The sequence below is a fragment of the Carlito syrichta genome, unplaced genomic scaffold (genome assembly GCF_000164805.1).
Source record: "Carlito syrichta isolate Samal-C Ts95f unplaced genomic scaffold, Tarsius_syrichta-2.0.1 Scaffold315835, whole genome shotgun sequence".
In the NCBI taxonomy this organism is placed as follows: Eukaryota; Metazoa; Chordata; class Mammalia; order Primates; family Tarsiidae; genus Carlito; species Carlito syrichta.
Genome location: NW_007259931.1, coordinates 668,218 through 690,989, shown reverse-complemented (window position 1 = coordinate 690,989; position 22,772 = coordinate 668,218). Strand labels below are relative to the sequence as shown.

Below are 22,772 nucleotides of genomic sequence, written 5' to 3'. Positions count from 1 at the left end.
GCCACTGCACTCCAGTCTGGGTGACAGAGTGAGACTCCAACTCAAAAATTAAAAAAAAAACAAAAAAAACTGGCTATGGTGGAAGTAGTTACACCACAGAAACTGGCAAATGCATAAACCAGTCCTGCCTCCTTTCCCTCCCTTCAGCAGGCCACTGTTTTTACTGGAAGAGGGTAATGAAGACTTTCTTTCTTTCTTTTTTTTAGTCGGCCACCATGCTTGGCTAATTTTTGATTTATTGCAGAAATGAGGTCTTGCCAAGTTTGCCAGTCTGGTCTCGAACTCAGGCAATCCTCTCACCTAGGCCTCCCAAAGTGCTGGAATTATATGTGTGAGCCACCACACCCAGTGAAGACTTTATTTCTTAAGGTTTTTGTTTATGCTCATCAGGAAGCAATTCTATCCAAGGAATGTCTTAAGTCATCAATTTAACCCTCTCTTGAACTTTTCAACTCCTTACTGTGCTCATTCCATGGATCCAGAAGGGATTGTCATTCAGCCTGGCCCAGTGTGTCTGTTCTGCTTCCCTGACTGGGTTGAATCCCATTCTCCGAGTTTACCTTGACTAATTCCTCACTTCTACACAACATATTCCTAACTCTTCAGAATCTCTATGTTTCACACAATCTGACTCTAGGGATGGTCATCAGATACTGTTTCTATTCTGTAAACTAAAGTATATTAGTAGAGTATGATCAGTTCCTCTGACTTTGTTTCTTTATTCAAGGAGGGACAACCCTGTCCTTTGCTTTTGTCACATGCATAAAATCATTCCCTTTCCCTCTGACCAGTAAGTTTCTTGAAACGGGAATCTCTCATTGTCTCTACATCTCTGTTACAGTAATCTGGTGGATGGTATCTATGTCCAAAAAGCTGCTTTTTTACCTAACTCTGAAATACACTGGTCTCTTCCTGGTCTTCATCCTAGGCCTCACCTCTGTGCTGCACCTGACACTGCTAACCAGTGTCATGTTAAAATCCTTCCTTGACTTTGATAATACTTTATAAGGTTTACCCCCTGCTTCTGACTTCTTTCAGTGATTCTACCTCTGAGATACAATCTTTTGGTCTTCTCCTTCTGTTGGCTGTAACTATGAGGATTACTACATAAGTAAATTGCATGTAGATGAGATCTGGGCTTCTGAAAGGCCCCTTCTCCCGCAGTAGTGGACCTGGTACCCAGTGAGTTGCTGTGTGTCACTTATCCCTCCTCCATTCTTCACTCCTTTGGCAGCATCTAGCATCTGCTATTCCCATCTTTGTTCCATGTGACCTACTACTATAATAGTTATATACTGTAACTACTACTATGAACATATAATCACACTACTGATCTTCAGCCTGATCTCAACTTCTGCTCACAGTTACCTTGGAATAAACACATTGAATATTTAAAAAACTATTCCCTCTTACTACACCAAACCTATTCTTCCTCCTTGGTTACTGATGTTGGCATCTAGTCACCTGCTAGCCCAGAAACATGGGATTTCTTTTTACTTCTAAGCACAAATGATTCTCCAATATGTCTTGCTTGTCTACACGTTCAGGTCCTTTTATCTCCTGTGTGAACTACTTAATAGTGACATTTCCTTTCTTGGCTTGTAGGGCTCCATCTTGACAGAGTTTAAAGGATCTGCTTATAGGACTTCATCTTTATATAAGCCAATTACATGAGAGTGCTTTATGTCTTTTTTTTTTTTTTTAGTTGGAGTCTCACTCTGTCGCCCAGAATGGAGTGCAGTGGCATGCTCCCGGCCACTGCAGCCTAGTCCTGCTGGGCTCTGGCGATCCTTCTGCCTCAGCCTTCCAAGTAGCCAGAACTACAGGCTTGTGCTACCACACCCAGCTAATTTTTTTTGATTTATGGTAGAGATGAGGTCTCTCCAAGTTGCCCAGGTGGGTCTCAAACCTGTGGGCTCAGGCAGTCCACTTGCCTCAGCCTCCCAAAGTGCTGGGATTACAGGCTGAGCCACATGTGTACTAATTACCCACAGAGTTTTCCCCCACATTTTTCTTCCCTAATGATTTTCTGAACAAAAGTTCCATTTAGTGATCTTACCTAAATTCACCCCAAATTTTTGAGGGAGGACTCGGGGGATGTTTTCTAGCAATCCTCCACCAGTAATATGGGCAAAAGCTTTGACATGTCCTGAACGTAGGACAGGTAATAGTGAATGGCTGTAGATTCTGGTTGGAGTTAGAAGTAAGTCCCCTGTATATTGGAGAGATAAGACAAAACTGAGACAACAAATATAAAACTGAACAAAAAAACCAACAAACCAACTCTGAAATGAAGAATGATTGTGATAGACACATGTGACCTACAATAATGTTCAAGTAGCAAAACTATAAGATAATTCGTTCCATTCTGGCTCTAAGTAATGAGAGATTAAACCCACTAAGTGGTTTTAGACATCTCCAAGCCAGACAGTCATTAAATGCGAGTGAGTTTACCTAAAGTCTGGTCACCACAACCATCAGGTGCTGGAGAGGAGTACTGGAGGGAAGATTTTGCCACAATTTTCCTCACAAGGCTAAATCCATTGCTATGAAGACCAGATGAAGCAATTCCAATGACAACATCCCCTTCAGTGATTCTTTCCAGGTGAGGAAGTTTCTGATCCCGTTCCATGGCACCAACAGCAAAACCGGCTAGGTCGTATTCTCCAGGAGGATACATGTCAGGCATTTCTGCTGTTTCACCTCCTAGTAGGTGAGACAAGAGAAGAGAAATTACTTAATCTTTATAAACCTGCCTAGGTAATAGTAACATGGGCTACTCTAACATGAACAGTTAAACATGTGGCCAGACACATGTGACATACAAACATTCAATAAACTGTGCTCTACTAGCTACTTAACAGAACTTTCAACCAAGCATGAATTCAGGACAAACAGCACTCATTTCCACAAAAAGTGAGATAAGGCAATGCCTCTGCAAGTATGTAGGTAGCCTCCAAACATTACTACTTTCATGGGATGAATGCTTGTTGAATATAACATCATTTCTACAGCAGTTTAGTTTCAGAAATGCTTTCATATGTATTTTTTAATAATCACTTCATTCCCAGGTGATGGTATATGCTTAAAGAAGTGACTTAACCAGGACTGCTCAATTCCAAAAGCTCTGGCTGAAAAACTATACTTCATACAAATTATACACAATATACTTTATATCATGTAATGATACAGGGAAAAAGAAAACTGCATTCTAAATGGTGGTTGAAAGACAATTTTGGTTTTTTGGGGGGACAGACCACAGAAATGGTAATATAAAAGAAACAGTTTTATTCCTTGATCAACCGACAAATTCATTTTGCTAGACAGTCAATATTTTTATAAAGCCAGGTACATTTTATTCTTTATGTTACTTTCGTGGGAAAATGTGGCTTAGGATTTGGAAAGTCATACGCTCATTTGTCTCTGCTGTAGGGCCAGTAAGGAGGATAAAACCCCTAAGCCTGTCTGTTGAGGACACTATGGGGAGACTAAAAAGAAAGATAAGAGCTGCCTGAAAGTTTAGGAATAAGGGTCTAGGGGACAAATCCTTGGAAGGATTTGAGGGCACCAGGGTATGCTCAATTCAGGTAGTTATTTGCTGCATCTTGTGATATATAGCCTCTCTTTTGGCACTGATCACATTTACACATAGGGCTAAAATACAGTAAGAAGGACATATGATAAAATGGGTGATCATACCAAGGAGAGCACATCCAGCTTTTCCACAAGCTTTAGCAATTCCAGCAACAACAGCTTCAGCTGTATTAAGGTCAAGTTTTCCACAGGAAAAGTAATCAAGAAAGAAGAGGGGCTCTGCTCCTTGTGCCAGAATATCATTTACACACATTGCAACCAAATCTTGACCAATGGTATCATGTTTACTGCATAGCTGGGCAATCTATAGAAGAACAATATAAACATCCATATTAGGAATTAAACACCACATGGTATCTTGGCAATTTGTCAAGAGATACTAACAAATGCCATTGACTTTGGATAGCTGCACTTAATACCTAAGACAAAAGAACACTAACTCCTAATAAGTTATTTGGTCTAAGACATCGTTTTTATTCCTTAAAATACCCTTCCATCAAAATACAGCCAACATAATAATTTGTTGTTAGAAATATGTAGATATTTTAGTCATGGTATTTGGCATGGTTTTTAGCTCACATATGTCAAGAGAAGAAAAATATATACTTCATACACAGTAAATTCCCTCTTCCTTTATTTGCAAAGGTGTCTAATTACCTTCAGTTTAGTTCCAACGCCATCTGTTCCAGAGGCCAGAAGAGGATCTTTGAAACCAGCTGCTTTCAAATCAAAGAGACCAGCAAAACCTCCAAGATCAACGTTACAGCCTGTTGAAGAGGAAATTAATTACTTGTTGCATTTTAAAAGAGTAGCTAAACATGAATGTAAATATTGCTTTTTCATAAGAATAGTTAAAACAAGAGATTTATTTCCTGAGTATGGAAGACTGTACCATGTGTGCAAAGAATTGATCAGAAAACTAACTGAATATTAAAGGGGCATATATATCCTTTTGAGTTTAACATATAGATAAGAAATACTTTCCTGTCGGGCTCAGTGGCTCAGCCTGTAATCCCGCACATTGGGAGGCCTAGGTGAGTGGACTGCCTGAGCCCACGTGTTCGAGACCCGCCTGGGCAACTTGGTGAGAGACCTCATCTCCAAAGTAAACCAAAAAATTAGCCGGGCATGGTAGCGCGTGCCTGTAGTTCTAGCTACTTGGAAGGCTGAGGCGGAAGGATCGCCGGAGCCCAGCAGGCCAAGGCTGCAGTGGCTGGGAGAGTGCCACTGCACCCCAGTCTGGGCGAGAGTGAGACTTCAACTCAAAAAAAAAAAAAAAAAAAAAAAAGAAATGCTTTCCTTAATATATATATGTATTTTTTTTGAGTTGGAGACTCACTCTGTTGCCCAGGCTGGAGTACAGTGGCATGTTCACGGCCACTGCAGTTTTGACCTCCTAGGCTCAGGTGATCCTTCCACCTCAACCTTCCAAGTAGGTGGAACTAGAGGCACGTTACCACACCCGGCTAATTTTTTGATTTATTGTAGAGATGAGGTCTCACCAAGTTGCCCAGGCTAGTCTTGAACCCCTGGGCTCAGGCAATTCTCTCGCCTCAGTCTCCCAAAGTGCTGGGATTACAGGCTTCAGTCACTGTGCCTGGCCTGCTTTCCTTAATATTAAAGAAAGATTATGGGTTTGGCTTAAGTAGGGCAAGATATACAGTAACCTGTCATTAATAAGAAAATTTTTCCCTAGTTAAATATAAAGTCATAACCAATTCACAATGTATATCAAATTAATGAATTAGCAAAGCACAGGATCACTTACCTGATCTCGAAGTGGCTTTGGCTAAAGGCTGAATTTTTTTGACCAACGTATTTCCAGCTGCAATGTCTACCCCAGATTCCTTGTAAGTCAAGCCCCTAACGAATTAAAAGCAAAAACCAAGAAATTAAGACATCATCTAAAAGTCAGAAAAAATTATTTAAATAAAATATTATTTAAGGGAGAAGACATCCCAAGTGATTTTCATGTTGCCTAAAGTGCTTAAAACTTTTAAAAGTCAATATTCAGGCCCCATTCATAGGCTCTGATTCAACTGGTCTAGGGCATGTCCTGAGACATGTTTAAATAATCTCCACAGTTGATTAGATTGCATCATCTCCATTGAGAACCAGTGCTAGCTTAATCACCAATTTCTCCCAGAAGCTCTTATCACAAGCTGCTAAATATACTGATTTTTCTTGAGTTGAAGTCTTACTCTGTCACCCAGGCTGGAGTGCAGTGACATGCTCACGGCCACCGCAGCCTCAACCTGCTGGGCTCAGGTGACTTTCTGCCTCAGCCTTCCAAGTAGCTGAACTACAGACATGCGCTACCACGCCCGGCTAATATTTTGATTTATTGTAGAGACCAGGTCTTGCCAAGATGCCTAGGCTGGTCTTGAATCCATGGGCTCAGGCAAATCCTCTTGCCTCAGCCTTCCAAAGTGCTGGGATTACAGGCTTGAGCCACTGTGCCCGGTCTGATTTTTTTTTTTTTTTTTTGAGTTGGAGTCTCACTCTGTCACCCAGACTGGAGTGCAGTGGCCGCTCCCGGCCACCGAAGCCTCGCCCACTGGGCTCCGGCAATCCTTCCGCCTCAGCCTTCAGAGTAGCCGGAATTACAGTCATGTGCTACCACGCCCGGCTGATTTTTTGATTTATTGTAGAGATGAGGTCTTGCTGCCCAGGCGGGTCTCGAACCTGCGGGTTCAGGCAATCCACTCACCTCAGCCTCCCAAAGGCGTGGGATTATAGGCTGAGCCACCGAGCCCGGCTTCGGTCTGATTTTTAAAGTTATAATTTTTTTTTTTTTTTTGAGTTGGAGTCTCACTCTGTCACCCAGACTGGAGTGCAGTGGCCGCTCTCGGCCACCGCAGCCTCTACCTGCTGGACTCCGGTGATCCTTCCGCCTCAGCCTTCCAAGTAGCTGGAATTACAAGCATGCGCTACCACGCCTGGCTGATTTTTTTGATTTATGTAGAGGTGAGGTCTCGCTGCCCAGATGGGTCTCGAACCCGCAGGCTTAGGCAATCCACTCACTTCAGCCTCCCGATGGCGCGGGATTACAGGCTGAGCCACCGAGCCTGGCTAATTTTTTTTATTTTGGTAAAATACATACAACTTACACTTCACTATCTTTTTTTTTTTTTTTTTTTTTTTGGTTGGAGTCTCACTCTATTGCCCAGACTGGAGTGCAATGGCCGCTCCCGGCCACCGCAGCCTCGACCTGCTGGGATCCGGTGATCCTTCCGCCTCAGCCTTCCAAGTAGCCGGAATTACAGGCATGCGCTACCACGCCCGGTTGATTTTTTGATTTATTGTGGAGATGAGGTCTCGCTGCCCAGGCGGGTCTCAAACCCGTGGGCTCAGGCAATCCACTCACCTCGGCCTCCCAAAGGCACGGGATTACAGGCTGAGGCACCTAGCCCGGCTCACTTCACTATCTTAACCTTTTTTTTTTTTTTTGGAGTTGAGAGTTTCACTCCATTGCCCAAGGTGGAGTGCAGTAGCATGCTCATCACTCCGACCCCAGCATCAACCTGCTGGGCTCTGGTGATCCTTCTGCCTCAGTCTTGCAAGTAGCCAGCACTACAGGTGTGTGCTACCATGCCCAGCTAATTTTTTATTTATTGTAGAGATGAAGTCTTGCCAAGTTGCCTGGGCTGGTCTCAAACCCACGAGCTTAGGCAATACACTTGCCTCGGCCTACCAAAGTGCTGAGATTACAGGCTGAACCACTGAGCCCAGCCTATCTTAACCATTTTTAAGTGAATAGTTCAGTAGTAGTAAACACATTTGTAATCTTATGCACCTATCACCATCATCCATCTACCTTAACATCTTGTAAAACAGAAACTCTGTTCCCATTAAATAGTAACTTTCCACGGACCCCTCTCCCTAGCCTTTGGACAATCATCATTCTACTTTTAAATATACTGATATTTTGCCACATCTTTTTTTGGATTCAATTTAAGTATGGGCAAGAAACAAGGGACAAAACCAAGTAAAAAAAGTGAAAATTAGGGTTATAAAAACTCTACAAAATATCCCTAAATAACCAAACTGAGTTCTTATTGCAATACATAACTAAATCAGTTTCTTTATAGCTGACAGTAAGAAACAAGATCAAACACTATCAAGTGCTTATCAATAAATTTAAACTAGGTTAAAACATTCAGTGAATCATTTCCTTCTATGTAAGGCTGACAAGCTGGAGCAATACATTTAGAGATCAGGTTTGTGAATGACACTGCAAATTCAGTATTCTTGCCTTGTAAAAATGAGAACTTTTGCCTACTGGGATGCAGTAACCCATGAAGAAATATGTGAAGTTTTATTAAAAATAAGCTGGCAGCTTACAATTAAGTTGAGACCACTGGCAGTTTAAAGTCAGCAGCCAGGAGTCACTCTTAGGTAACAAAGTCCTACTGATCTAAAAACTATTTCTCGGGTAGCAATTGGCCTTGTGGCATCTCATTTTGTTTATCTTTAATTTAAAAAATTCAGACTAGGCTGGGCACGGTGGCTCACACCTATAATCCTGGCACTTTGGGAGGCCGAGGTAAGAGGATTGCCTGAGCCCATGGACTCAACACCAGGTCGGGCAATTTGGCAAGATCTCATCTCTACAATAAATTGAAATATTAGTCAGGTGTGGTAGCACGTGCTTATAGTTTCAGCTACTTAGAAAGCTGAGGCAGTGAGGCAGAAGGATCACCTGAGTCCAGCAGGTCGAGGCTGTGGTGGCCATGAGTGTGCCACTGCACTCCAGCCTGGGCAAAAGAGTGAGACTTTGATGCAAAAAAAACAACAAAAAAAAACAAAAACCCAAAAAACAAAAAAAGATTTCAGACTAGATCTGAGATTGTGAGACTGCAGTCTCTTGAAATAGGTCATTTCAATGGAATCTAGTTATTTTCAAGTAAAAAAAAATTTTTAGCATGGCAGTTTACTTGTTCTTAAAGATTTGCTTCTTGCTAACAGTATGGTCTAATTTTGGTTGCTAAAAATTTCTCATTTTGTCCTAAAACATATTTATTACCCATAGATGAACTTAATGAGCAATAGTAAATCTGATATATTCTTAAGAAATCAAAACACCCATATCTGCAACTAATTTTTTATTGATTTTTTCAAGGTAATAGTTACATGCCAACAGTGAATCAGTAAGAGGTCAAAAAAGATATTTCAGTAGTAAATACAAATGTGGTGATAAAATTAAAATGCTAAAATTGACAATATAATCAATTCAAGTTACAAAATTACATGACCAATATTCTCATCTTGAGTTCTTCAAAAACCAGAAACTGCCAGGCATGGTGGCTCAAGCCTGTAATCCCAGCACTTTGGGAGGTGGAGGCAAGAGAGACTGCCTGAGCTCAGGGTTCGAGACCAGCTTGAGCAATACAGCAAGACCTCATCTCTACAATAAATAAAAAAATTAGTCGAGTGTGGTGGCAGTTGCCTGTGGTTCCAGCTACTTGGAAGGCTGAGGCAGAAGGATCACCCAAGCCTGAAGGATCACCTGAGCCCAGCAGGTTGAGGCTGCGGTGGCCATGACCATGCCACTGCACTCCAGCCTGGGTGACAGAGTGAGATTCTGACACAAACAACAACAACAACAAAAACCACAGAAACTATGACTCAAATACAACCATATTTAACTTTGACAACTCAAAAACAAACTATGACTCAAATACAATCATATTTAACTTTGACAACCCAAATATCACTATGATGTTGCTAAACTTTTCAAACATAAGAAACTATCATTAAGTTTTTTTTTTCCATTTAATTTGAATACTGCTTTCATGTGAACCAGTTTTTGAATTACATGAAATACAATCCAAGATCAGATCAGTCCCATAGAGAAAAAAGAATACAGAATGACTAGTATAGGTTAGCAAATTTTTCTACAAAGCCATTTAGGCCAATTCTGAAACTGTACTTTACCTCAGTAAGAGATTTTACCTGGGCTGCTGGAGGAAAGCTATGGCACGAAATCCAATATCCTTTCTATAAACTGCTCCCTCAAAATTTATAGTAGCTAGTCCTTTCTTGGCTTCTTCAAGGGCTGAGATGAGGTTTTCCCGGATGGCTGTGACTGCAAGGACTCTACCTCCACTGGTTACTACTTTGCCATCTTTGAGAGCAGTGCCTGCATGGAACACCTCCAGTCCTAAAGCTTTAGCCTCAGGAAATCCTGGAAGAGAGCATATTCGACATATGATCTGAAATAACAGTATTTCACACTGTGAGTTGATTTACAATTTCTACAAGTTAAAAAAAAAAAAATCTCTACTGCATTTAAATGATTCTTTGCAAGAATCCTATTAGGCAGGAAATTAACACAATATAATAGTTATAATATAAGCCCTTTCTCCTAAGAACCATCTGTTCTGTCCTAGAGTGACAGCCTAAACATTTCTACTACTATAAAACTGAGTGTTTAAAAAAAACTACTTTATTTTATTTTATTTTAGAGTTGGAGTCTCACCGTCGCCCGGACTGGAGTGCAGTGGCTGCTCCCGGCCACCACAGCCTCGACCTGCTGGGCTCCGGCGATCCTTCCGCCTCAGCCTTCCAAGTAGCTGGAACTACAGGTGCACACTACCACGCCCGGCTAATTTTTAAAAATTTATTATAAAGATGAGGTCTCACCTGCCCAGGCAGGTCTCACACCTGCAGGCTCAGGGAATCCACTCACCTTAGCCTCCCAAAGGCGGGGGATTACAGGCTGAGCCACCGAGCCCAGCAAAAAAAACTGTTTTAATGAGGGAAGAGAGAAAAAGAGGTTAAGGCCTGAAAAGTTTAAGATTTAAAAGTATAGGTATTTTTAGCATGCTTGTAGTTCCAGCTACATGAAAGGCTAAAGCAGAAGGGCAGTCTGAGTCCAGCAGGTCGAGGCTGTGGTGGCTGTGAGCGTGCCACTGCCCTCCAGCCTGGGCAATGGAGTGAGACCAACTTAAAAAAAAAAAAGATAGGCATTTTTTCTCAAAGGAATTAAAAATTAAAATCAGGCCGGGTGTGGTGGCTCATGCCTGTAATCCTAACACTCTGGGAGGATGAGGTGAAAGGATTGTCCAAGTCCAGGGCTTCAAGACCAGACTGGGCAAGTTGTTGAGACCTTATCGCTACAATAAATAAAAAAATTAGCTGGGCACAGTGACACATGCCTGTAGTTCCAGCTACTTGGAAGGCTGAAGTGGAAGGATCACCTGAACCCAGTAGGTCGTGGCTGTGGTGACTGGGAGAGTGCCACTGAGACCCCGACTCAAAAAAAAAAGAAAGAAAATAAATAAAATTAAATGAATAAATCCTGCATTTGACAAAAAACTATCTTTTCAAATGTTTTAGAGCTGGGGTCTTGCTCAGTTGTCCAGGTTGGAGTGCAGTGGTGCAGTCCTGAATTTCCGAGCTCAAGTGATCTTCCTGTCTCAGCCTCCCAAGTAGCTAGGACTACAGTTGCAAGCCACTGTACTCAGCATCCATCTTTTACTTAAGAGTAAGGGAATTAGCTGGGCTCGGTGGCTCAGCCTGTAATCCCGTGCTTTGGGAGGCTGAGGTGAGTGGATTGCCTAAGCCTGTGGGTTAGAGACCCGCCTGGGCAGCTTGGTGAGACCTCATCTCTACAATAAATCAAAAAAATTAGCCGGGTGTGGTAGCGCGCGCCTGTAGTTCCAGCTACTTGGAAGATTGAGGCGGAAGGATCGCCGGAGCCCAAGCGGTCGAGGCTGCGGTGGCTTCCTGTCTGGGCAACAGAGTGAGACTCCAACTCAAAAAAAAATAAAAAAAAGAGTAAGGGAATTTCTTCTTATTAGTCATTTAAGTAAAGCTGCTGTCTTAAAAAAAAACACAAAAACCAACGAGATCATTGCAATTCAAAACATATTCTTTTTTTCCCCTTGAGTCAGGTTCTTACTCTGTTGCCCTAGGCTGGGAGTAGTGGCATGATAAGCTGTAGCCTCCACCTACTAAACTCAGGTGATCTTTCCACCTCAGCCTCCTGAGTAGCTGGGAATTCAGGCACACACCACAAAGCCCGGTTAAATTTTTTCTTTTTTTGTAGAGATGAAGTCTTGCTATGTTGCCTAGGCTGGCCTTAAAACTCCTGGGCTCAAGCAATCCTTCCGCCTCAGCCTCCTAAAGTGCTGGGATTACAGGCGTAAATCAGTGTGCCCAGCCTAAAATATATTCTTAAATAATCTTTTTCCTAATATGTGTAAAATGTTAAGACAGATTTGACTTACAGCAAGTGTTGGGGTTAGCCTCAAATCTCTGATTTTTCTTTCAAATTATTTTTGAGTTCTGATACATAACTTTACACTTTGTCTCTTTTTTTGACTTGAAGCCTCTCTCTGCCGCTCAGGCTGGAGTGCAGTAACACACAGTAGCCTCGACCTGATGGACTCAGGTGATACTTCTGCCTCAGCCTTCCAAGTAGCTGGAACTACAGTATGTGCTACCACACATGGCTAATTTTTTTATTTATTGTAGAGATAAGGTCTTGACAAGTTGCCCAAGGTGGTCTCAAATCCATGGCAATCCTCTTGTCTCTGGCTCACAAAGTGTTGGGATTATAGGCATGAACCACTGCGGCCAGCTGTGTCTCTTAATTAAAAAACAAAAACCATTCTTCTATCTTCAGTTTTTCTTAAGTTGGGAGTCTCACTCTGTTGCCAAGGGTAGAGTGCAGTGACATGCTCACAGCAACAGCAGCCTTGACCTGCTGGGCTTAGGTGATCCATCCACCTCAGCCTTCCAAGTAGCTAGAATTACAGACACGTGCCACTATGCCTGGCAAATTTTTTGATTTATTGTAGAGATGAAGTCTCACCAAGTTGCCCAGGCTGGTCTCAAACCCATGGGCTCCGGCAATCCTCTCACCTCGGTCTCCCAAAGTGCTGGGATTATAGGTATAAGCCACCGCGCCTGGCCCAGTTTCTTTTTCTTTTGTCTTTTCCAACGTTCTTTTTATTATCCTATTTGGTAGTTTAATATATGTCTACCATGAGGGTTTTAACAACATAGAGCCATTTAGTGGCTCTGAATGGCCACTATACCTGCCAGTGTTAATAATACCCAATATTGTTCTGGTGAAAATGACTTATATGTGTCGTCTCAATCTTATTGAAATGTCACCAATACAAGGAATCTTTGTCCATTTTTACTGTCCATTGCCATGTGTGAGATTCACAGGATAATGAATTTGTCTGGAAAGACTGTAAATAGGGTGTCTGAGTCAAATATACTATTGAAGTAGTGAGAGTGGCTAGATGACAACTTGCTAGGGTTTATGGCAATGGAATTTATGTGGCATATTGAAACACTGATCTAAAGTGTGAATGATGTTAAACTAGATGTTTCACTTTCTATAAAAAGAAAAGGAAAAGGACATACTCTTGAACCTGTGTGAATTCTGCCATCTAAGTGACTATAGGGTATACTGTAAGCTGGGGGTGGTCAAGGTTGTGTTTATTTGTGATCATTCAGAGACCAAGCCTCTAAGATGTATCTTATTGATGCAATTTTTACTAATGTTCCTCTGATTCTCATAGAGTCCTGTTATCACCTTGGCTCTAGGAGGATGAAAGTCAAAGGCTGCACTGGGTACTGTGGATTTTTGGTTAGGCCACCTGTGCAGAAAGGAAAACGGATGTTTCTTAAAATAGTTAACTTTGAATATTGGAATGTACATATCCAACAAACAAGGTTGTTGTATTAAGACTCTGAAAGGTTTCTGATGGTTTCACACCCTTAATAGAAACAGGCATTAGCATGGGAGGGAGGCCTCCTGTGGTAGTTGCACTTGTCACATTGTACTCCAACCTCTTGCTCCCTGATGTTCACCTGTTATCTCCACGCCCTTGGTGTAGTCTCCAGGATAACCTTTACTTGCCATGACGACAGTTAGGGCAGTGTAGTTTTCTAGCCAAACAGGCAGAGAGGAGCAAAGCAGGCCATCTAAAGTAGACTGAATCACCTCATAAAGATCACTTTTAAGAAGTGGGAGAATTACCTGGGAAAACAATCAACATGGCAACTGAGATAACTTTTAGTTTTTCTTATACAATATATTCATTGGGGGTATTAGCAGAACTTGCATGTATTTCCTAAAGGTAATCACTTCCAGGGTGATAAATTCTGAGATTAAAACAACACACATCTTCTAAAAAGTAATACTTGGTTATCTTTAACTATTGTTACCCACTTGGCACTCTGGATCCCCAAAACGGCAATTAAACTCCAAAACTTTTGGGCCATCCTTGGTCAGCATTATACCAGCATAGAGAACCCCTTTATTAAAAAAGAAAAAAAAAAGCAAGAGAGAGAAAGGAAATCAATAATGAAGAGTTCACATTATGACTGTAAAATCTATAGTATAGACTATTACTCAAAGTTTTAGAAATATCATAAATGTACAACAGTGGTCAGTTAAAAGGCAGTGAAAAATGGAAAAAAAGTTTTGTCAAAAGTGAACTTACGCTGGGCTTGGTGGCTCAGCCTGTAGTCCTGCGCCTTTGGGAGGCTGAGGTGAGTGGATTGCCTGAGCCCGCAGGTTCGAAATCTGCCTGGGCAACTTGGCGAGACCTCATCTCTACAAATCAAAAATTAGCTGGGCATGGTAGCGCACGCCTGTAATTCCAACTACTTGGAAGGCTGAGGCAGAAGGATTGCTGGAGCCCAGCAGGTCGAGGCTGTGGTGGCCGGGAGCGGCCACTGCACTCTAGTCTGGGCGACAGAGTGAGACTCCAACTCAAAAAAAAAACAAAAAAAAGGGACTTACTCTATAAATAATGCCCATAAAAAATATCAGTGTGCTTACCTGTGTATGGAGTACCCTCCTGCTGCATACCATCTACTGTCCTCTGAAGAATATCATTTTTAATTTTTAGTAATAAACCCTTAGAAACCTGGAGAATGTACAGAAATACTTAAATGTAACCAGTAATTAAAAAAATCATCTAATAAGTAGTATTACATGGGACAGTAAGAACTATCGTTTTTTTTTACTATCTAAAATAGGCTGAGCACTTTAAGCTTGAAGGATTTAAACTTTAAAAATCCTCACAATGACCCTATCAAGTAGATGTTTTCCCCTATGATTTACAAAATTATACACTCTCAAAAAGCTTGTCAACAAGTTTTATGAAATATAATAAAAATGAAACTAGCCCTCTCCCAGCATAAGGCTCCTTCATATCTTTCCAATATGCTCTCTGTATATTTCATAAGCCTACATGCTTATAAATCTGAGTTTATAAATTTATTTTAAAAATTACACCTAGTTGAGCTTGGTGGCTCAGCCTGTAATCCCGCGCATTGGGAGGTTGAGGTGAGTGGATTGCCTGAGCCCGTGGGTTCGAGACCCACCTGGGCAACTTGGTGAGACCTCATCTCTACAACAAATCAAAAAAACTAGCCGAGTGTGATAGTGAGTGCCTGTAGTTCCAGTTACTTGAAAGGCAGAGGCGGAAGGATCACCGGAGCCCAGCAGGTCGAGGCTGCAGTGGCTGGGAGCGGCTACTGTACTCTAGTCTGGGTGACAGAGTGAGACTCCAACTCAAAAACAAACAAACAAACAAACAAACAAAACTACACCTAAAGGGTGGGCATGGTGGCTCATGCCTATAATCCTAGTACTATGGAAGACCGTGGTGAGAGGACTAACTGAGCCCACAGATTTCAGACCAGACCGCGCAACTTGACGAGACTTCATTCCCACAATAAATAAAAAAATTAGTTGGCCATGGTGGTGACTACCTATAGTTGCCAATACTTGGAAGGCTGAGGTGGAAGGATTGTCTGAGCCAAGCAGGTTGAGGGTGCGGTGGCCATGAGCATGCCACTGCACTCCAGCCTGCACGACAGAGTGAGACTCCAACTCAATAAATAAATAAATAAATAAAATTACACCTAGAAATAGTTCTTAAAATCACTATTACCAAATGATAGTTCTATTTATAATAGCTTAATTCAAAAAGAAAACACAGAAAAAGGAAATCACTACTGATGACATTATGACTATAAAAGTTGCTATACAAACGTCTAATACTCAAAATTTGGAAAAATCATAAATGTTTAAAGAAATGAAGTTTGGTTTTTTTTACATCATTTAATCAAGGAAATATGTAAAAGGTACTACATTAACACAATTATGACTATAATCAACGAAAAGAATGGGAGAGTTTTTGGAGTGCTAACCTACTTTTGATAAGAGGTGGAACCCCCCCCAAACAAAATGTTTATTAAAAATTGCATTTTTTTTTTTTTGAGTTGGAGTCTCACTCTGTTGCCCAGGCTGGAGTGCAGTGGCACACTCACAGCAACCGCAGCCTCAACATCCTGGGCTCAGGTGATGCTTCTGCCTCACCCTTCCAAGCAGCTGGAACTACAAGCACGAGTCACTACATCCAGCTAATTTTTTGATTTATCGTAGAGACAAAGTCTCACCAAGATGCCCAGGTTGGTCTGAAACCCATGGTCTCAGGCAATCGTCTTGCCTCAGACTCTCAAAGTGCTGGGATTACAGGCATGGGCCATTGCATCTGGCGTATTTATTCTTACATATTTAACTTCAGTCAACATCAAAGTACTCTCTGATGCACTATACCTATTGAGGTGCTTTGTCTATTGCTCAAAACAGTTTTTGAATGTGTCAATGTTGATGCCTTTTAGCATTTTTGTCATTTGTTGTTGCACCTCTTCCACATGGGCCAAAAATTTCCCTCTGAGGACTTTTTTCATCGGGGAAATGAAAAATAGTTGCTTGGGGCGAGATCAGGTAAATAGGAAGGGTATATATGGAGGTCATGCTGTTTTTGGTCCAAAACTGCTGAACACTCAGCATAGTATGAACAGGTGCGCTAGTAAACCACCCATCATGAAATGGGCAAATATGCTGAAAGAATCTCCAAAAAATTTTCACTGAAGCTGAACATTACTTCTCATAATTATGCTAGCTGGTACACTGATGCCAATGGGTTCCTAGAACACTTACCTAGTAGGGGAAGTCTGTACTACAAGGGTTTTATCCTCCAAAAAATAATTTTTTTTTTAAGTACTCCCACATCATATACTCCAACAATGTGGATTTCTTATAAAAGCTGTCCAGAAATTGTTTGGAAACATACTTTATTTATATGCTATGGAGCAGAAAGATCAGAATAAGTTTTAATCTGACTTGTACTCAATTTATCACAAATACAAACCACTTTTGTGCTGGGTATCCAAAGATGAATACAAGATAACTCTAGACTGTAACAGGTTCCCATGGGTTAAAAATTGGGTGTAGAGAGTAAAGGATCTATTCATTCTGTAGTATACTTTAGGTTAGCTTAACTTAGTTTTTCAAAGGCTTTTAGAAAGGATTAGTTTTAGAGTCCAGAAGAGACCCTCTTCATTTAATCACTGATCAGCAATATAATTTACAGAAACAAAAAACCAAAACAAAATAAGAAAGCATTACCTAAGAGCTCTAAGAAGATGAAACAATTGCTGTAAGACTTGAGCAGAACCTATGGGAAGTACCTGAGGTGCTGGGCAATATGCTCCCATTCCTCCTGTGTTGGGGCCGCCATCTCCCTCCAGTAATCGTTTATGGTCCTGTGCTGGGGGCATGGGGGCCACAGTCTTCCCATCTGTGAAACACAGACACTGCAAAGAAAACAAAATAGTTCACTTATTGTGTTACTCGGGAGGCTCAAGTGGAAGGATTGCTTGTGCCAAGGAGGTCGATGAGTGAGTGAGACCTCAAGAAAAAAAAAAAATCAAGAGTAAATCCAGAACCAAATTCTTTTTTTTGAGTTGGAGTCTCACTCTGTCACCCAGACTGGAGTGCAGCGGCACGCTCCCGGCCACCTCAGCCTTGACCTGCTGGGGTCCGGTGATTCTTCAGCCTCAGCTTTCCAAGTAGCCAGAACTACAGGCGTGTGCTACCATGCCTGGCTAATTTTTTTGATTTATTGTAGAGACGAGGTCTTCGCCAAGTTGCCCGGGTAGGTCTCGAACCCGCAGACTGTCAGGTAATCCACTCGCCTGGGCCTCCCAAAGTGCTGGGATTACAGGTTGAGCCACCGAGGCTGGCCTTCCTTTTTTTTTTGTCAGAGACCCACTCTGCTGCCCAGGTTGGAGTTCAGTGGCACACTGACAGCCACTGCAGACTCGACCCGCTGGGTTCAGGTGATCATCCTCCTCAGTCTTCCAAATAGCTGGAAGTACAGGCTCATGCCACCACGCCCAGCTAATTTTTTGATTTATTGCAGAGCTGAGATCTTACCAAGTTGCCCGGGCTGGTGTCAAATCCCTGGACTCAGGCAATCCTCTTGCCTCAGCCTCCCAAAGTAGTGCTGGGATTGATTACAGGCTGAGGATCAAAAATTTTTTTTTCTTTTGAGTTGGAGTCTCACACTGTTGCCCAGGCTGGAGTGTAGTGGCATTTTCACTGCCACCACAGTGTCGACCTGCTGGGCTCTGGTGATCCTTCCGCCTCGGCCTTCCAAGTAGCTGGAACTACAGGCACGTACTACCACGCCTGGATAATTTTTTGATTTATTGTAGAGACAAGGTGGCACCAAGTTGCCCGGGCTGGTCTCAAACCTGCAGGCTCAAGCAATCCACTCGCTTCAGCCTCCCAAAGTGCTGGGATTACAGGCTGAGCCATTGATCCCAGCCTGAACTAAATTCTTAATAGTGTGAGGTATAAGTCCAAGTGCCCCCACTAAAAAACACCGGAGATGATTAAAATAGGATGAGTTTTTTAAAATTTGGATCCCAAATACTAAATGTATATAAATTCCTTTGCAACTGCTGGGTTTATGTTTTTAGGTGAAGCAATCAGAGTAAATCTTTTAGGGTGCACAAGTCAGAAAACATCTCATTTTCTATAAAAGCCCCTCACCCCCAAAAAGAATATACATACAGATACTTCTTCTCCTTCAAGAAGTTCTTCAATGACAATTGTTTCTCCAGCTGCTCCAAAGGCTTTCTCCTAATTGTAGGTTTAAAAATAAGTAAATAAAAGAGACTCAATAAGCTTTTACTTACACGATTTTTGTCATCTACCACTTCTGTTATAAACCAGTAAGTGACTTCTCTGTAACTTCTCTTTTCTGAAAGGCTGGAAGGAACATACAAATGTTTCCTATTTTTAATGTGGCAATGACACAGAGCTAACATTGGTATAGGTTACACGAACACATTACTAATCTGAGGATTTGGCTTTCCCATTCCAAATAAGTACAGGAAAAAACAGATGTTTTCATTATCACCATATACTTTTTACTTCTGATTATATAATTATCTATGTTTGCCTGTAATAACTATACTAAAGCATGCTTATGAAAGTAGATTTCTATAAGGGGAGAAAACCTGTAACAACCAAGAGGGATTACAAAGCATATTCATTCATTGCCTTATTTCTCTTAGACTTGGGACACATGGGACAAATGCTTTTGTCCTAAATGGATAGTTTGAGAATTTTTTTTATGATCTCTTCTGTTTTTCTGAGTTGAAGTCTCACTCTGTCGCCCAGACTGGGATGCAGTAGCACATTCATGGCCACCACAGCCTCAGCCCACTGGTGTCAGATGATCCTTCTGCCTCAGCCTTCCAAGTAGCTGGAACTACAAGTGTATGCCACCACACACAGCTAATTGTTTGATTTACTGTGGAGACGAGGTCTTGCTCCTGCACTCAGACAAACCCCTGCACTCAGACAATCTTCTTGCCTCCACCTTCCAAAGTGCTGGGATTACAGGCATGAGCCACCATGCCCCACTTTTTAAAAACGTTCTGAGAATTTTCTAACGTTCAGTAGCAGACAACAAAGGATGTTAGAATTTACTTCAAAAGAATGAAACGATAGTTTAGTCAGTGTAGCTCTGTAATAAACATTTTAGAGATGAATTATTAATATATACAGAATTATGAAAAATGTTTGCAACATGGGTTTTCCTTCTCTTGAGAAACATTTTATAAACTTAAAAAGAGTATTTATCCAGTGTGACTAGAAAATGAAACTTTTTCAGAAGAATCAACCTACCTGCATAATCTCCTGCACAGCTGTGCAGGCCTCTTCTTTGCTCTTTGCAACAGTTACCCCTTTCCCAGCAGCAAGACCACTGGCCTTCACAACCAAAGCAGGGAAGTCCGCACTGTAAAGACAGAGCAACCTTCAACATCAATAACCCTTTACAACTCAAAATTTTAAAATGCTTTGGAATTTTGCAATGATATGCTATAGCAACAGCTGAAAAGCAGAAAGAAAAAAATTACTTATTCCAATACCCTTTTGATGTACTTCCCACCAGGGTTTTTTCCTATGATTCCTTTTTACTTGCAATCATACTGTACACAGAATTTTGCATTTTCCACTTATCATGAGATCACAAAGGCAAAATCTTTGGAAGAATAAACAGATGTATAGAGTAGATATGATATACTCAAGATAAAAAACAGTGAATTGCACTCTTATTCAAGTAGAAGATGTGGTTGTATAAGACTACAGTAAGCATAGATACATACTCTCTGGAAGTACACATAAGAAATTATCATGTTTGGCCAGGTATGTAGCTCATGCCTGTAATCTCAGAACTTTGGGAGGCCGAGGTGAGAGGATCACTGGAGGCTATGAGTTCAAGACCAGCCTGGGCAACATAACAAGACTCTGTCTCTATAAAAAATAAATAAATAAAAAAAATGATCAAGTGGGACTGGGGACTCGGAAGATTTATTCAAGGTAAGTAACAAAACTGTTACTTACCCAAGGCATCTGGCTACTAGGAAATATTATTATTCAGTGCCTAAGAAACCCTGTAGGATAAAGAATGAATAAAGAATGAGATGGACCCAACTGAAAGGAAAACATACAAGATAGTAGGAAGAAGTGTCAACAAAAAAAGAGCAAAAGCATGTGTCTATCAACATTCATTAATTGCTCAATGCTTTTCATATAATCAAGAACAAAAAATGCTTTATTTTAAGATTTAGAATTGGAGTAGTGGTGGCAAACAACTAAGTAATGATTCCTGATTTGGTTAATTATTTAAGACAAAAATCAGTATCTTTTTTTGTTTTTTTTTTGAGTTGGAGTCTCACTCTGTTGACCAGACTGGAGTGCAGTGGCTGCTCCCAGACATCGCAGCCTCGACCTGCTGGGCTCCGGCGATCCTTCTGCCTCAGCCTTCCAAGTAGCTGGAACTACAGGCGCGCACTACCACGCCCGGCTGATTTTTGACTTATTGTAGAGATGAGGTCTCGCCAAGTTGTCCAGGCAGGTCTCAAACCCGCAGGCTCAGGCAATCCACTTACCTCAGCCTCCCAAAGGTGCAGGATTACAGGCTGAGCCACTGAGCCCAGCTAAAAATCAGTATCTTTTATGTTGTAAGATGTCCACTGTATTCATCAATTTCATTGCAACAAGAGCACACAATGACATACCCAACTGTATTTTTCACTCTAGGAACTACTTGGTAATAAATATAAAAAATTTCATATTTCTGCAAAGTCATAAAATCACATAAACTGTATATGCATAGAATTTCATTTTATTTTGACACTGGAAAATGACAACCTACCTAATACTTACCAAGAATTTTTTTTCCATAATTATCTTACTATAAACTTGTGACAGTCTGAGGATCCAGACATTACATTTTCAACATAAAAGAGACTTGCATATTTAAATATCATAACAAAACAACTGCCCTTCACAGGCAGTCTTCTACCTACTTCATAATGAAGTTGCAGGCTTCTTCAGGTTTGGTGAAAGCTTTCCATTGTGCTGTTGGGATTCCATGTCGGTCCATAAATTCTTTAGCAAATCTTTTGCTAGACTCTAACTGAGCAGCTTCTGCTGTGGGGCCAAAGCATCGTACTCCCGCAGATGTCAGGTTCCCAACAATTCCTATTGATGCAAACAGTAGCCTTTGGTCAACCAAGTTCTCTCTAATGGATTCTTTCAACTGAAGACAAAAAAGGTTAGACTACACCAACATTTAGAAAAGGCAGATGACTAGTATCAGAGGATAACCAAAATTGTTAATTTTGTCCACAAAATATACATAAAATTTTACTAACATGTGACTTAAATCTAAAAAAAGCTATTTGTAATATTTGAAAATATAGATTTTTTTTTTGCGTTGGAGTCTCACTCTGTCATCCAGACTGGAGTGCAGTGGCTGCTCCCGCCCACCGCAGCCTCGACCTGCTGGGCTCCGGTGATTCTTCCGCCTCAGCCTTCCAAGTAGCTGGAACTACAGACGCGCGCTACCACACCCAGCTAGTTTTTAATTTATTGTAGAGATGAGGTCTCGCCAAGTTGCCCAGGCGGGTCTTGAACCCACGGACTCAGGTAATCCACTCACCTCAGCCTCCCAAGGCACAGGATTACAGGCTGAGCCACCGAGCCTGGCTAGATTTTGTTTTTGAGTTTGAGTCTCACTCAGTCACTTACGTTGGTCTCAAACCCACGGGCTCAGGCAATCCTCTTGCTTTGGCCTTCCAAAGTGCTGGGATTACAGGCTTGAGCCGCCATACCCGGCCAAATATAGAGACTATTAAACAGATACCAGAACAGAGCAGAATACAGACATGCAAAATGTTTCCCATGGCTGTAAATCTGGTCTCTAACTCATCACGTTACTAATGTTGGGGGAGAAAAAAAAATCACTATCTATAAATTTTATTTAATTAACAAAAATTTTTTTTTGAGTTGGAGTCTCGCTGGTGCTGAATATATCCCAACAATAAACAGAAATGAACGTTACCGGCAGCCAAAGGTGCCTCTGGTCCAACAACTACAAATTCAATTTTCTCATCTTTGCAGAATTGAGCAAGAGCAGTGTGGTTACTGATCGAGATGGCTGTGAACAGAAAAACAAACACAATTATAAAACATTCTATTTAAGTGAATTAAATATCTTGCCAAAAACTAAGTACCATAGTATGTCTGCTAACTGTTGTTTTTTGTTTTGTTTTTTTTGAGTCAGAGTCTCGGTAGCCCAGGCTAGAGTGCAGTGGCACATTCACAACCACTGCAGCCTCAACCTGCTGGGCTCAGGAGACCCTTTAGCCTCAGTCTTCCAAGTAACTGGAACTACAGGCACGTGCCACCATGCCTGGCTAATTTTTTGATTTATTGTAGAGATGAGGTCTCACCAAGTTGCCCAGGCTGGTCTGGAACCTGTGAGCTC

The 22,772-nt window shown here is 41.4% G+C and overlaps 1 protein-coding gene across 1 annotated transcript in view; it reads right to left on the bottom strand.

The window, feature by feature from the left end:
• Nucleotides 1-9,165: 9,165 nt before the first annotated feature.
• GART (phosphoribosylglycinamide formyltransferase, phosphoribosylglycinamide synthetase, phosphoribosylaminoimidazole synthetase) overlaps nt 9,166-22,772 on the bottom strand; it is a 19,588-nt gene continuing 5,981 nt past the window's right edge. The window contains exons 3-11 of the mRNA XM_008073421.2: nt 22,347-22,442; nt 21,310-21,484; nt 19,622-19,733; nt 18,500-18,568; nt 17,110-17,235; nt 14,405-14,492; nt 13,790-13,875; nt 13,429-13,597; nt 9,166-9,781 (exon numbers count right to left, since the gene is read on the bottom strand). Of these exons, the coding sequence (XP_008071612.2) occupies nt 9,546-9,781; nt 13,429-13,597; nt 13,790-13,875; nt 14,405-14,492; nt 17,110-17,235; nt 18,500-18,568; nt 19,622-19,733; nt 21,310-21,484; nt 22,347-22,442 (1,157 nt within the window). The 3' untranslated portion in view covers nt 9,166-9,545. The remainder of the gene's footprint in view (nt 9,782-13,428; nt 13,598-13,789; nt 13,876-14,404; nt 14,493-17,109; nt 17,236-18,499; nt 18,569-19,621; nt 19,734-21,309; nt 21,485-22,346; nt 22,443-22,772) is intronic.